Below are 16,404 nucleotides of genomic sequence, written 5' to 3' on the forward strand. Positions count from 1 at the left end.
AAGAAACACTTTGCCGATGGCTTGAGTGTCTGTTCCACTCAGAGGATACATTCCCGAAGAGGGATGGGTTGACTCATCAGGCGGCTGTAACCTGATGAAACAGAGCTATCCAATTTCCTCGCTCCAATTCCAGGCAACCAAATTATCTTAATATGGTTTTCCAAAGCAGTTTCCCCAGGCAAGAGGAGAGACAGACATGAGTTTCCAGACTAAGCAGCAATTGAAAATTGACATTTTTTTTTATAGGAGTAAAATTATATCACATACGAGAAATGACTGAAACTTTATATGAAGTAGCATTCAAATGCAAAGGGTGTCATCATTAGTAATGTCACCATTGGTTATTATTCTCATGCTGATTTGGTCAGCCTTTGAACCAGTTTTTCTTTTTTTTTTCGAGCTGGTAAATCCTGGGTGACTTGGTGAGTATAGAAATTCTGGGTATGCAAAGCTGATCAAAGATGAAAATTACTGATATTTAGAAAGTGCTTTCACATACAGTTATCTCAGTAGCTCTAGAGAGAGAACATATTATTTTCCCCAGTCTGTAGTTCTGGAAGACTCAGAGAGGTTAGGTGACTTATACAGAATAATAGAGCTCGTCAGGGTTTGGGCTGGCAGTCAAACCCAGGTGGTCAAGTCCAAATCCAACTCACAGTGTTGCTACTTCTTAAGCAAGTGAATATCCGCCCATCCAGCACACCCCCTCACATATATACTCACAAACATTTACTATGCAAGATCCATGCCCAGTGGGACAGCTGCAGGAGGGATCAGAAGCTGAGGCAGAGAAAAAACCAAAATGCCAATATATTCTGGAGATCATAGAACCACGTCTCTTTCCCTCTTCAAATGCTGCTAAAAGCACGTAGAGTCTTTCTGGACAGCTGTCCCATGGCTCAGTCTTTTAGGCTTCCCTTAGTCCCTGGACTCAGGCTGACTCTGCTCATGGTGGGTGTAGAAATCTCCCATTCTGCTTAGATGGAGTCTCTGGGGTGTCAGGCATACCCCTGCTGCCTGCATCTACCTCCTTTTCTGTCTGGTTGTTTCTGCTGAGGGTCCCTCAACTGAGATGGCCCCCCACAACAGCACTGTTGGACCTAACACACCCTGGGTTCCCGGCATCTCAGCCACTGGAGCTGCCAGTCTCAAATTACCGGAGGGGAGGGAGGGCAGGCCTGGATCTCAGGATCTCGGTCCTGCATGCAATGCAAGCCTGAGCTCTCCCGCCATAAGGCTGCAGCGGTGTGGGCTCCTTGTGCCCAGATCCTTTGTATTCATAGGGGGAAGTGGAAGACCACGCTGCCTGACTGAGACTTTATTATAGAGGGTCAGGAAAAAGATGAACTGGTCCCATTCCTGCTTCTCCTTTTGCTGGATTTACTTTGCTGCTTCCAGACTGAGAGGTGAGAGGCTGGTGACATGTAACCTATCTTGTCTCATCTGGGGCTATTGCTTTGGTGGGAGGTGGGGCAGGACAGGGAAGACAAAACAGATGATTCAACCACATGGAAGTGTTCCGTGCTTCCTACTGACTCTGATCTTGGTAGGGCATGCCAGAAAAACAGCTCATCCATCCACCCAAAGCTTGTTCCTCGCCAGTGTTGGGCCATCCCCCATTTTAGACCTCAGTCTTGTGTTGTTTGTCTTGAAATACACACAACACTCTGAATGTTAATCCAGATCCCTCTTGTTGAGTAGCTGCAGAGACGGCAGATGGAAAATATGCTCAGAAGTTGTTTAATGACCTTTTTGAAGATTATTCCAATGCTCTTCGTCCAGTGGAAGATACAGATAAAGTCCTGAATGTGACCCTGCAGATTACGCTCTCTCAGATTAAGGATATGGTGAGTAACACATGGTGCTGACTCTGTGGAATGATTCTTAGAGGATAAACAACCATGCTTTCTGAAGAGAATGTCTTAACTGGGAATTTGAGAGGGAATGATAGCTCCTTAAGCAAGCTGGTGGGAGAAGAGAATGTCGGGAAAAGGAAGCTTTCTACAAAACTAATTAATTTCAAGAAACGTTACCTAATCCTGGTCATTAACTGTAACAGTCTTAGATAATCTAAAGAAAGATGGGGTTACATACTGTATGCAGCCATTTATATAAAATGTCCAAAATAGGTAAATCCTTAGAGACAGAAAACGGCATAGAGGTTGCCAGGGTCTGTGGGGAGGAAGGGGAAAATGGCCAGTGAGTTCGTAATGATTACAGCGTTTCTTTGGGGGGGGAAGAAATGATCTTGAATTAGGCAGTGGTGATGGTTGCACAACGTTGTGACTATATTGGAAGCCAGTGCATTGTTCCCTTCGAAAATGATTAAAATGGTGAGTTTTAATGTGAATTTGATCTTAATTTTTTTTTTTTGAGACGGAGTCTTGCTGTCACCCAGGCTGGAGTGCAGTGGCACGATCTCCGCTCACTGTAAGCTCTGCCTCCTGGGTTCATGCCATTCTCCTGCCTCAGCCTCCTGAGTAGCTTAGACTACAGGCACCTGCCACCACACCTGGCGGCAAAAAAAAATTATTTTTTGGTATTTTTAGTAGAGACAGGGTTTTACCGTGTTAGTCAGGATGGTCTCAATCTCCTGACCTCATGATTCGCCCACCTCGGCCTCCCAAAGTGCTGGGATTACAGGCATGAGCCACCGCGCCCGGCCAATCTCAATTTTTTAAAAAAGGTAGTGTTTTAAGATGGCATAGCTTATTAGTGCTTATCTATGTTTAATTACACAATGTTATGAAACTTGAAAGACTTGCCTTCTGCACATTGTTATTTCCTGACTTTTGCTTTCAAGTACATCATTCATTGATCAATTTTCAGGAAATATAGGCAGTTGATCCATGCAAAGATATCAAGACTAAAATATTTGTCCACTTTACATTCTGAACACTAAGTCTAGGAGGAAAAAAAATATGATATTGGCAGTCAATCAAGGGGATAGAATAAATAAAGAATAAAGCTCTCACTTTACTTATTGAAAATTGATGAGTGTTTGTGAAATTCCTATTGTGAAGAACAAGTGTCCTATCAGTGGAAGACATTTCAAGTGTCTGCTAGGTAAAGTGACATCTGGATTCATTGTGTAGGATGAAAGAAACCAAATTCTGACTGCCTATTTGTGGATCCGCCAAATCTGGCACGATGCCTATCTCACGTGGGACCGAGATCAGTACGATGGCCTAGACTCCATCAGGATCCCCAGTGACCTCGTGTGGAGGCCGGACATCGTCTTATATAACAAGTAAGTGCAGCTCAGAACTGAGGCTTTTCAGGCATGAACGTGTTGATTTCATAGAATTTAAACATAATGAAAAAGGAACGTTTAAAACATGCATGAAATTAAATATTAATCCATGTTCCTAGGACTTACTGAAATAAGAGACATAGAATCTTAGATCAGGAAATAATATGTCATAAAAGCTTAGAGCTGGAAGGAAACCATCCATCTACATGCCCCTTTTTCAGGTGGGAAAGTGGAGGCTGCATTAGTTTGCTAGGGCTAACTTTGCCATAACAGAGTAGCACAGATTAGATGACTTAACAAAAATGTGTTATCTCACAGTTCTGGAGTTGAGACGCCTGAGATGAAGGGGTTGACAGCGTGGTTTCCTCTGAGGGCTGTGAGGGAGGATCTGTACCAGGCCTCTCTTCTAGCTAATGGTGGTTTGCTGGCAGTCTTTGGTGTTCCTGGCATTATAGAAGCGTCACTCTGAGCTCTGCCTTCATCTTCACATGGCATTCTCCTGTGTGTTCCCTGTGTCCAAATTTCCCCTTTCTATAAGGACACCAGCCATATTGGATTAGATGTCCACCCTACTCCAGCGTGACTTCATCTTAACCTAACTAATTACATCTTCATGATGCTATTCTCAAATCAAGTCACATTCTGAGTGTTGGGGGCTAAGACTTCAATATGTGAATTTTTCAGGGACACAATTCAACTCTTAACAGTGACACTCACCATCCAAGATCATGTATCAATAATTAATTAAACCGGAATGGGCCATCTAGAAACTGACCTGTGGATTTGGGGCTTTGTGTGGAGTGGAGGATGAACCAGTTTACGGGATACAAAGTGACCTTTTCCCGGTCTCAGAGCAAGGGGCCTTGTATAACGGGTAGGTAAGGTTTATGTTTCGCAAGCTGTAAGGTGCATATGAATCGCCCAGGGAGTTTGTTAAAATACAGATTGTGATTCCATGGGTGTGGGGCGGGCCTGTGATTCTGCATTTCTACAAGCTCCGGAAGACGTGGGCACTGTGGGTCCATGGGCTGCATTTTGAGAAAAATACCAGATCTCTGGTCACAGTTCAAGCTCAGTGGCCCCGCCTGTTGTTGAAAGAGCTTCTCTCTCTTTTTATTCTGGAACCCAAGTTTCTGTGGAGTGGGAAAAGTTTCTCTGTGGCTCAGAACTATGTGAATGAGGGGCAGCTCAGGGGGCTCCCCTGGGTGGAGGCTTCCAGTGGGCATGGATTTCCTTTAAGGAAGCAACACGGGTGGGTTGCAGCCTGGATTTTAGTCTCACTCCTTACTCAGAGAGCTCATCTAAGGGTCATGACCTGTGGAATCATAGCCCTGTTCTTTCTGTCCATTCCCCACTCTGAGTGGCCAGAGGAATCATCTGTATCCCTTCCCAAGGAATATAACAGGAAGATAACATTCAAATACTGGGCTTTATTCCTCCAGTTTACCCTCCCTCCCGGTGCTCGCTCTCTCTGTCTCTGTCTCTCTCTCTCTCTCTCTCACACACACACACACACACACACACACAGAGCAAGAAAACAAGCCACGTTGTCCATTACCACACTCTCGTCTGCAGAGTGCGGGAGAGTAATATCTGATAATTTCATTGACACAGGCAGGGCGTGAGGACTCACCCCTGTAATCCCAGCACTTTGGGAGGCCAAGGCAGGTGGATCACCTGAGGTCAGGAGTTCGAGACCAGCCTTGCTAACATGGTGAAATCCGGTCTTTATTAAAAATACAAAAATCAGCTGGGTGTGGTGGCGTGCACCTGTAATCCCAGCTACTTGGGAGGCTGAGGCAGGAAACTCAAACCCAGGAGGCAGGGGTTGCAGTGAGCCAAGATTGCACACTGTACTCCAGCCTGGGCGACAAGAGCGAGACTCCATCTCAAAAAAAAAAAAAAAAGAAAAAGAAAAAAGAAAAAGAAAGATAATTTCATTGACACAGATGATCTCTTACAGCATTCTGTAAGTTCTTTTTTTTTTATTTTAAGACAGGGTCTGGGGGCCAGGCATGGTCGCTCACGCCTGTAATCCCAGCACTTTGGGAGGCCCGGGGGGCGGATCATGAGGTCAGGAGATCGAGACCATCCTGGCTAACATGGTGAAACCCCGTCTCTACAAAAAATACAAAAAAATTAGCTGGGTGTGGTGGCGGGCACCAGGAGGCTGAGGCAGGAGAATGCTGTGAACCCGGGAGGCGGAGCTTGCAGTGAGCCGGGATCACGCTCCAGTCCAGCCTGGGTGACAGAGCTAGACTCTATCTCAAAAAAAAAAAAAAAAAAAAGGCGGGGTCTCACTCCTATCGCCCATGCTAGAGTGCAGTGGTGTGATCATGGCTCACTACAGCCTCAACTTCCCGGGCTCAGGTTATTCTCCCACCTCTGCCTCCTGAGTAGCTGGGACTACAGGTGCATGCCACCACACCCAGCTATTGTTTTTTTTAATTTTTAGTAGAGACAGAGTCTCATCATGTTGCCCAGGCTGGTTTCGAACTCCTGGGCTCAAGCAATCCACCCAGCTCAGCCTCCCAAAGTGCTGAGATTACAGGCATGAGCTGCTGTGCCCGGCCAGCATTCTGTAAGTTCTAAAAATTCTCTGCAGAAGTCAAACAGAACGGTGGTCCCCCTCTCCCTCTTGTTTTGATTGGCTGAGGCGGTGACCTTGTCTTACTGAAATGCTTCTTTGCAAGCTTACAAGACACCCTAAGTTAAGCTGACCCCACTGCTCCCTTATTAGAGAAGCCAGTTATGTACTCATGAGTTCACACAAGCCTACTGTGGCTTTGGTCAGTTCTGTCCACATTGTCCCTTCCCCACTCTCCACCCCTTTACACAGAGCCTTTCACCACACTGATTTATCATCTCCTTTTTGTTCCTCTGGTTGACTCTTTAGTCATCTCTGTGCTCTTGTCATGGACAATTCTGTTTCTGCTCCTCTCTTCTCTTTTGCCTTCTCCTTCTCAGTAAAACTTCCCAGAGTTTTGCTGTGTAGAGGAACCTCTAAATGGAGCTATGGTTGGATGACATCTTCATGCCTTTAACAAATTGAAATGAAAATGGAGGAGTGTTACAGGATCAGGCAAAGAAGGGCCCTTAGTCATGGCTATTTCCCTGAGCTCAGTCCTTCTAGCTGAATTCCTGACTCTGTAGAATCTTCTGATGCCAGATACAATATCATTGCTTCTCAGAAGCAGGTACAGAACATCACAGGCAACACAATGGGCTTCCTGAGTTGTGGCAAGAAGGAGAAATAGGGGTAGGGGGTAGGGGGTAGGTGAGTCAGTCCAGTGTGATAAAGACACTCAGGCAGGAAGATGCTTAGCATCTAGAGTCACCATTGGTGCCCAAATCCATGGGGCTAGACTGGTTAGGGAGTGATCAGGAAGGAGATGGGCCTGGATGCCACTTCACAGAACAGTTGAATTTGCTGATGCTTAGTTTGGAAGAGAGAAGACCTTGAAGACTCGATGATGGTTACCTTAGGTAATCAGAGAGAAAGTAAGGTGGAAAAAAGAGAACAAACAATGTTCCAGAAGACAAAACCCAAGATAATCAGTAGAAGCCAAAGGGAAGATAAGCTCTCCAAAAAAAAAAAAAAAAAGAACATTTCCCTAATAACTTCGGCAATGAATTGTCGCAAGAAATAGTGAGCTTTTTAGCAATGTAACAGTTCAAGTAGATACTGGCTCTTTCAGTAAATCAGTAGAGAAATAAATGAATTGGGGCTCAAAGTTCTGGTGGGAATGTTTAGTATTAGTATATGGTTAGTATAGTGGCTGGTATAAGAGGCTACAAGGATTCCTGACATTTTTAGATTAGGTAAAATGCAGATTACAGAAATTTTAAATTTGAATTCATTTTGGCAGGGTTTTCATGGTCAGGTTTTGTTTGTTTGTTTGTTTTTGTTCTTTTTTTTTTTGGCGGGGGTGGTGGCGGTAGTTTGCTCTGTCACCTAGGCTAGAGTGCCCTGGTGTGATCGTAGCTTACTGCAGCCTTGACCTCCTGGACTACAGTTGAGACAGTATTCTCCTCAATAGGGTCTGGAGACAGGGAGCCTTCACTTCAGCTTCCAACTGGTCACAGACCAAGTCTTCATTGCATGAGGTGTAACTTCACTTCAGCCTCTGATTGGTTGTAGGTCACATCTTCATTTGCATAGGGTATGACTTCACTTCAGCCTCCAATTGGTTGTGGGCCAAGTTTTTATTTACATAGGGTGCAACCAATGGGAAATGTCTAGAGGGTACTTAAACCCCAGAAGATTTTGTAACTGGTGGTCTTAAGCTGCCTACTCAAGCCCACACCCACTCTGTGGAGTGTGGTTTCGTTTCAATAAATCTGAGCATTTATTGTTTCTTTCATTGTTCTGTACTTTCATTGCTTTATTTGTGCATTTTGTCCAATTCTTTGTTCAAAATGTCAAGAACGTGGACGACCTGTAGTCAAGACCCTCCATGTGTAACAAAGTGATCCTCTCACTTCAGTCTCCTGAGTAGCTGGGACTACAGGTATGCACTACCACACCCAGCTAATTTTTACAAACATTTTTATAGAGATGAGGTCTCACTATATTGCCCGTTGCCTAGGCTGGTCTTGAATTCCTGGGCTCAAGCAATCCTCCTGCCTTGGCCTTCTAAAGTGCTGGGATTACAGGCATGAGCCACCATGCCTGGCCCCAGTGGTTGGATTTTAATGAGCAGTTTTAATGGTTGGATTTTAGACCTGGTGAGGAACTGGGTGCCCTATTGTATTCAAAAGAATTTGTCTAGAATTTAGCTTTAAGGCCAGCTTATGTATCTATCCTTAGCCATATAAGATGATTTAGAGAATGGCAAGACTTCCAGAAGAGACTGGAAATAAAGGAGGGCGAGGAGAAACAGGTTTGGAAAAAAAGAGGATGAATTTGATGTTCAGTTTGGGGAACTGGAACCAACCATAATGTGAAGCCTCAGTAGATTGGTTAAATAACTATGGTGTATCTAATAAAATGGAATATAATAAAATGCTATTTAGACATGAAAAGAATGTTGTAGAAGAGTATGAACAGATGACCACGTATTTTTAAAAATTTTGTCTCATCTTTTTTTTCCCTTTTATTTTTTTGCAAGTTAACTTTACATTTGGGGATAATTTTTAGATTTATAGAAAAGTTGCAAAGATAGTGCAGAATTCCCTTATACCCTTCACCCAGTTTCCCCTAATGTTACCTCTTACATAACCATAATATACTTACCAAAATTAATACAATGTTATTGACTAAACTACTTTATTAAGATTTCACCAGCTTTTCCATGAATGTACTTTTTCTGTTCCAGGATCCAATCCAGAATACCACATTATATTTAGCCAAAATATACTTTTCGGGGAAAAACTTGTAAGGAAGACTTCAAAAATATGCATCCAAATGTTAACAGAAATGTACCAATTAAGGCTCTTTGGTTGTAAGCATCAGAAACTGACTTTGGCAACCTCGTGAAATAGGAATTTGTTAGAAGGATGTGGCACATCTCATTGAATTAAAGGAAAAAGTAAACAACCAGCTCTTGGAAAGGACAGAACCAAGGCTGCTCTAGTGTTCAAGACAGGAGGGACTGTCTGTTTTTTTTCTGAATAGGGAGCCATCACTAGGGTGATGCTTTTGGTCTCTGGATCACTCTGCTTAAGATCTAAACTCTGGAGAGGGTGAATCTGTTGGACCAAGCCTGGGCCACCCAGCCGGCCTTTGGCCAGGGACACTGGGGCACCTTGACCAACACTTCCTCTGCCTTGCAATGGGAGAGGAAGTAATGGGAGAAAGAGGAAGTAATGGGAGAAAGAGTAATTCCCTAGATAAAAATAGAAATTCTGTACCCCAAAATACAAGGCATAAATATTGATAAAGCAAAAGAAGATATATCTGGAATAAGTGACTATCTCTAAAGTTATGGGTGAACAACTTTTTTTCTCTGAGTTTTCCAAATGTTACAAATAAACATGTACAGCTTTTATAATAGCAATAAAAACCTTATTTTAATATTCTAGTGCCTAAAGTTAACAAATCAAGTAAGCAGATTTTAGTATCGACAGGCTTACTTTTTGTCTGCATGTTCAAATCCTTACACCTGGACCAAGAAAGTGACACTGGGAATGGACAGGAAGGGATAGAGACAAGAGATGCTTTAAAGGAAGAATCCAAGGGAACTTGGCCCTGACTAGTTACAGGAGATGGAGGAGAAGGACAAATTAGAGTTGATTCCAGACTCCCGAGCCACAGTGACAGGCAAAATGGTGGTCCATTGCCAAAACACTGAAGTGATGGGCACAGTGAGCTGTCTGGGGTAAGGAAGGTGGCAAGTTCTCCTAGCATGCGGCTTTCATTTTCCTCATCTGACCTTCAGGGCTGATGATGAATCTTCAGAGCCTGTGAACACCAATGTGGTCCTGCGGTATGATGGGCTGATCACCTGGGATGCACCGGCCATCACCAAAAGCTCCTGTGTGGTGGATGTCACCTACTTCCCTTTTGACAACCAGCAGTGCAACCTGACTTTTGGTTCCTGGACCTACAATGGCAATCAGGTGGACATATTCAACGCCTTGGACAGCGGAGATCTCTCTGACTTCATTGAAGATGTGGAATGGGAGGTCCATGGCATGCCCGCTGTGAAGAATGTAATCTCCTATGGCTGCTGCTCTGAGCCTTACCCGGATGTCACATTCACCCTCCTTCTGAAGAGGAGGTCCTCGTTCTATATAGTCAACCTCCTCATCCCATGCATCCTCATATCTTTTCTGGCTCCTCTGAGTTTTTATCTCCCAGCAGCCTCCGGAGAAAAGGTCTCCCTGGGAGTGACCATCCTGTTGGCCATGACTGTATTTCAGCTAATGGTGGCAGAAATCATGCCGGCCTCAGAAAATGTGCCCCTGATAGGTGAGTTCAAGTGTCTTCCACTTCAAGCCTAGCTTTGTAGTGCCTGGGGTCATGCCTTTAAGGTTGTGTGTGTGCCTTTAAACTTGAAAAAATGGAGCCAATTTCGACTCAATACAGACTGTCTCAAATTTTTCTGGTGGTTGCAGTTAGCATCTTTCAATATAGATGAGCCTTTGCAATCAAAACTGGTCTTATGGTCTCTGGGTTTACACAAAAGAGCAATGAAAGACATTATACTTTAGAGCAGTAGTTCTCAAAGTGGTGGTCCCCAGATGCACAGCATCGGCATCCCCTGGGAACTTATAGAAACACAAAACCTCAGGGCCCACCGGAAGCCTACTGAATCAGACATTCTGGAGATAAGGCCCTGGCATCCTGTTTTAACAAGGCTTATGGGTGATTCTGATGCATTTTCTGTTGAAGTCTGAAATCCACTGACCCAGAGGTTAAGACCTGATTCTGAAGTCAAAGAAACTTGCATTTGAACGCTGACTTCACTGTTCACTCCTTGATCAAACTTAGGCAAGTTACTTGTTCTCTTAGTCTCTGCTTCATCATCTGGAAAATTTGTGTGATTGCTTCCTTCTGTGTCATTGCTTAGTGCACACCCTGGCATATGGTAAGTACTGAGTAAACAGTGACTACTGTTATCATTTCACGCGACAAGGGCTTTTCTTCTTGGGAAAAGTGGCAAACATGGCAGAAAGATGTGCTTTTTAAGCCTGACATCTACCCTTAACAGAAAAATCTCATCTTCACTGGGTATAATAGCAGTGGGAGAGTGTATTAAAATACAAGTTCCTACACCCAGAGAGTTTGATTTAGCAACTTGGCCGAGATTTGGGAATCTGAAGTGATTCCAAAGCAGACTACATTTTCAAAAATCTGCAATAATGAAATGTCCCTCCAAGGGTTGGAGTGCAGACTGAGGGTACCACCCCTGCCTCCCCTATCCTTGCCTAGCTTGTTCTGAGGGCTTTCCTATCCCCTTTAACATTTACTTTCTGCCTCCAAGGATACCCTTGAGATCCAACACCTCCATCTCGAGGAGTTGCTGTGGTAACAGATGCTTACCAGAATCAAGCTAGATCTAAGTTTGAGTTCCTTAAAGTAAGCAATAAGGAGAAATTTTAGAACACCAACGAACTTAGAGTCCAATATCAGGAGATGTTGCCTTGCCCTTTTACTCTTTACTGAGTCCAATTACGCAATATTGAGATGATACTACAGTGGCTTCTCCATTTGGAGATATCTTCCTTTTTATGTCTCTCTTTGCAAAATACACACACACACACACACACACACACACACACACACACATACTCACCTCTCTTTTTCAGAATTAAACACAGAAGGCTTTTCCCCCTCTAATAATAAGGAGATGTATTGGCATTTTATTACCTCTCCTGAGGCAGAAATGATTGGCAGTGATGACATCCAATCATAGCCCTGTTTGAGGAAAGATCATGGGGCGGTCCCACTCTCTTCTTGGGTTGTGACATTATACAGCAAGCTGGCACAATTTCTAAAGACAGATGTCTCACAGGAATTGCTTGTTCTGTTTTTATGATAATATGAAACTTATCTTTTAAAAATTAAATTTGTATTTTTAAATTTTATTTTAATTTATTTTTATTATTTAAAAATGAAGGCCGGGCTTGGTAGCTCACGCCTGTAATCCTAGCACTTTGGGAGGCTGAGGCAGGCAGATCACCTGAGGTCAGGAGTTCAAGACCAGCCTGGCCAACATGGTGAGACCCCATCTCTATAAAAAGAATTAGCTGGGCATGGTGGTGTGTGCCTGTAATCCCAGCTACTTGGGAGGCTGAGACAGGAGAATCACTTGAACCCAGGAAGTGAAGATTGCAGTGAGCCAAGATTGCACCACTGCACTCCAACCTGGGGGACAGTGTGAGACTTCGTCTCAAAAAAAAAAAAAAAATTGAAAAAAAATAAGAAAGATAGGGTCTCACTATGTTGGCTAGGCTGGTCTTGAACTCCTGGGCTCAAGTGATCCTCCCACTTCAGCCTCCCAAAGTGCTGGGATTACAGGTGTGAGCCACCACAACTGGCTGAAATTTATCTTTTTAGGAAAAGTGCACACAGATCTTGAGAACATTTATTTAACAATTAAAATTTGTTATTCATAGCACCCGTGGAGTGTGCTCACAATATTATAGAAATATGTTTAAGTTTTCTGCATCAAATGTAGCCCTTGATATCGGTTTCTGGCCCATGGCCTTTACCATTTTAAGAAAGGTCTCATATATTAACTCAGACAAATGAAAAAGATGATAAACATTATCAAATACTTTGTCTTCATCTATTAAGATAATCATGTGAGTTTTCTTTTACTCGTCAATGTCGTGAATTACATCAATAAGTTTTCTGATGTTGAACTCTTTTGTATAACTGGACCAAACTCCTTTCTTATGATACATTATCCTTTTAAGACACTGTTGGATTCAGTTAGCTAATATTTTGTAGAGCTTTCTCAAATATGTCGATTAGTGAAATGGCTTTAATATTTCTTTTCTTGTCACTTTTGGAATCAAGGTCAAATTGACTTCACAAAATGAACTGGGCAGTTTTCCCTCTTTTTCTATTTCTGGAACAAGTTGCATAAGATGGGAACTATTTGTTCCTTGAAAGTTTGGTAAAACTCACCTATAAATTATTTTTGGGCCTGGAACCTTTGGTAGGGGGATGGTATTTGATTGATTCCCAGTTCTATTAAAGTGTTCTTTATTCTTGCACTAATTTTGACATCTAACATTTTCCCAGCAGTTTCATCTAGATTATCAAATATGTTATTATACAGCTATTTTTATTTTTTAAGAGATAGTCTAGCTCTGTTGCCCAGACTGGAGTGCAGTGGCATAATCTCAGCTCACTGCAACCTCCGCCTCCTGGATTCAAGTGATTCTCCTGCCTCAGCCTCCTGAGTAGCTGGGATTACAGGCACGTGCCACCACACCCGGCTAATGTGTTTTATATTTTTAGTAGAGACGGGGTTTCACCATGTTGGCCAGGCTGGTCTCCAACTCCTGACCTCAAGTGATCCACCCACCTTGGCCTCCCAAAGTGCTGGGATTACAGGTGTGAGCCACCGTGCCCGACTATACAGTTATTTATAATATGGTACTATTTTATAAGTCTTTTCCATCTTCTCTCTCTCTCTTTCCCTTTCTCTATTTCTCTCTCTATCCTGTAAGTGGTATTATGAAAAGTTTATCAATTTTATTACTTTTTTCAAAAGTCTGCTTTTGGTTTTATTCATCTTCTTGGCTTTTTTTCTATATTTCATAAATTTGTAGCCTTATCTTAATTGTTTCCTTCCTTAATTTCACTTTTTCATCAACATGTGCTTTATATAATCACATTTTGAAGACTAATAGTGATACAGTCTCCTTTCTTACCTAATAGAATTGGCTTTCATATTAATGAAGTCTGAAGACAATTCTGAGAACTGGTCAAATTCATTAATTGTTCGTTGAGTGTGGAAAAATTTTTCACCTCATGATCTCAGCAAACATTTCCAAACTTTTTAATTTCGAGCCAGGAACAGTGCTGAGAACTTCACATGTATCATCTCAATTACGCCTCCTCATATTCCTGCGAGTTAGATATTATTATTACACCCACCACTTTACAGAGTAGGAAACTGAGGCTTAGCAGGATTATATGCCTTGCTGAAGGCCGAAAGTCCAGGATTATATGCCTTGCTGAAGGCTGAAAGTCTAGGGAGTGATAAAGCTGGGATTTCAATCCAGGAAGTCAGATTCAAAAGTCTATCCTATAGCCTGGCACGGTGGCTCACGCCTGTAATCCTAGCATTTTGGGAGGCCGGGGTAGGCAGATAACTCAAGGTCAGGAGTTCGAGACCAGCCTGGCCAAGATGGCGAAACCCCCTCTCTACTAAAAATACAAAAATTAGCCGGGCGTAGTGATGGGCGCCTGTAATCCCAGCTACTTCGGAGGCTGAGGCAGGAGAATCACTTGAACCTGGGAGCCGGAGGTTGCAGTGAGCTGAGATTGCACCACTGCACTCCAGTGTGGGCGACAGAGTGAGACTCTGTCTCAAAAAAAAAAAAAAAATCTATACTAGTAACCACTAGGGTATAACACCTCCTTAGAAAGGGTGTTTGTTTCTTTTTAAGCCAAATACTGTCGTGTGCCTCATAACAATGTTTTGGTAAATGACAGACCGTGTATGCAACAATGGTCCCATAAGATTATAATGTCAATTTTTACTTTATCTTTTCTATGTTTAGATACACAAATATTGACCGTTTGATAATCATGTGTACAATTGCCTGCTGTATTCAATACAGTAACATGCTGCACAGGTTTGTAGCCTAGAAGCAACAGGCTACACCATTCAACCTAGGTGTATAGAAGGCTAGACCATCTAGGTTTGTGTACATACACTCTTATGATGTTCACACAACAGCAAAATCACCTAATGACTAATACCTTTCTCAGAATGTATCCCTGTTGTTAAGTGACTCATGGCTGTATGAGGACCATTTTAAAGCAAATTCAGTTACTGTTGTTATTTTAATTCCAGGTAAATACTACATAGCCACGATGGCCCTGATCACAGCCTCCACTGCGTTGACCATCATGGTGATGAATATCCACTTCTGTGGGGCCGAGGCCCGGCCGGTGCCACACTGGGCCAGGGTGGTCATCCTGAAATACATGTCCAGGGTCTTGTTTGTCTATGATGTGGGTGAAAGCTGCCTCAGCCCGCACCACAGTAGACAGCGGGACCACCTCACGAAAGTTTATAGCAAACTCCCAGAGTCTAACCTGAAAACAGCCAGGAACAAAGACCTTTCCAGAAAGAAGGACATGAACAAACGCTTAAAGAACGACCTGGGCTGCCAGGGTAAGAACCCTCAGGAGGCCGAGAGTTACTGTGCACAGTACAAAGTGCTGACGAGGAATATTGAGTACATCGCCAAGTGCCTCAAAGACCACAAGGCCACCAATTCCAAGGGGAGTGAATGGAAGAAGGTGGCGAAAGTCATAGACCGATTCTTCATGTGGATTTTTTTCATTATGGTGTTTGTGATGACTATTTTGATCATAGCAAGAGCGGATTAGTCACAGATATTGGCTTTGCTATCTGGGTAGAAATTAATACAATTCCCTGTGATCTATTCCAATGTTCTTCCAAGATTTTTGTTCATCTACAATTTAGGGGTTATGTTGTCTGTGCTTTTTATTTTTAGCTTCAAATCAATGTCGAAGCTATCTGCTCTGTTAAATTAAGCAGAAGATCCAAAATTTCAAGGGTAGGAAGATGGAAGAAATAGGGAAAGAGCCATTTTATAGCCCACTGTAGTGGTGGGTGACTGGCCTCTAGTTTATATAATTATTTACCTCTTTGGCAGTACAGATAACAAAATACACTTTACTGGTAAAATTTAAAATAAAAAAGGCAAAACAAACCAAACTCATTTTCCCCTTAGTTCCCATTAAAATATGCTTTTGAAAAATGAAATAGTCATATATATATTAGTGTGATTTAAGTCTCAATGGTACCTTATTCAGGCATAGTGCATTTGAAGTCATATCTCAAATAGTGGAATAAAAGGTTTTGTCCCATGTAAAGAAAGTCTAAGCATCAGCTGTTTAATGGGGAAAAGAACTTTCTTCATAATGGTGATGTCGTATATGTTGGTTATGTTTTATATAAACCCAAAAGGTGAAGTCATTCCTGCATTTACCCTTTGATTAAAATATGATAGATGAAGTTGTTCCTGCATTTAGTCTTGTATTAAAATAAGGTGATTAGCAAGCTGGGCTCATCCATTCATTCATTGAACTTTTCACCAAACACGGATCACGTTTTTTCCTACATGTAATAAAAGCGACATGATTCACATTTGCATGGGATGTCACAGCAATTCTTATGCACAAGCCTGATCGCTTTGATCCTCACAACAACTCTGTGAGTTGGGAAGGCGAGTGTTACTATTCTTTCTCAGAGAAAGAAACCGTGGCTTAAAAGGAGGATGTAAGTGACCTGCCTCCTCAACATCCAACACGGTGTAAGTGGAACTGGGACTCACCCCTCAGCACTGGGACTCAGAGTTGGGCTACATCTGCTAAAGTCACCCTGCTTTTGGCCATGACAAATGATGATTTAGCACAGGAGAGACTGAGAGATTCTTATTCTTAATTCTGAACTTTCTGCCCTAATTTACTTCCTGTATGTCTCAACTTC

At 42.7% G+C, this 16,404-nt stretch overlaps 1 protein-coding gene across 1 annotated transcript; it reads left to right on the forward strand.

Moving 5' to 3' along the window:
* The first annotated feature begins 1,207 nt into the window (after positions 1–1,207).
* On the forward strand, positions 1,208–15,975 carry CHRNA9 (cholinergic receptor nicotinic alpha 9 subunit). Its single transcript, XM_004038593.4, has 5 exons — positions 1,208–1,406; positions 1,702–1,847; positions 3,096–3,250; positions 9,634–10,166; positions 14,737–15,975. The coding sequence occupies exons 1-5, from the start codon at positions 1,343–1,345 to the stop codon at positions 15,276–15,278; spliced, it is 1,440 nt and encodes a 479-aa protein (XP_004038641.4). The 5' UTR covers positions 1,208–1,342; the 3' UTR covers positions 15,279–15,975.
* Positions 15,976–16,404: the final 429 nt, after the last annotated feature.

The sequence above is a fragment of the Gorilla gorilla genome, chromosome 3 (genome assembly GCF_029281585.2).
Source record: "Gorilla gorilla gorilla isolate KB3781 chromosome 3, NHGRI_mGorGor1-v2.1_pri, whole genome shotgun sequence".
Classification (NCBI taxonomy): Eukaryota; Metazoa; Chordata; class Mammalia; order Primates; family Hominidae; genus Gorilla; species Gorilla gorilla.

What these genes read in the sequence shown, in the direction of transcription:
- CHRNA9 (XM_004038593.4), top strand. Translation starts at nt 1,343, where the DNA reads ATGAACTGGTCCCATTCCTGCTTCTCCTTTTGCTGGATTTACTTTGCT. An exon ending in TGCTGCTTCCAGACTGAGAG is followed by an intron (nt 1,407 to 1,701) that starts GTGAGAGGCTGG and finishes CTTGTTGAGTAG; the next exon opens with CTGCAGAGACGGCAGATGGA. An exon ending in AGAAAATGTGCCCCTGATAG is followed by an intron (nt 10,167 to 14,736) that starts GTGAGTTCAAGT and finishes TTTTAATTCCAG; the next exon opens with GTAAATACTACATAGCCACG.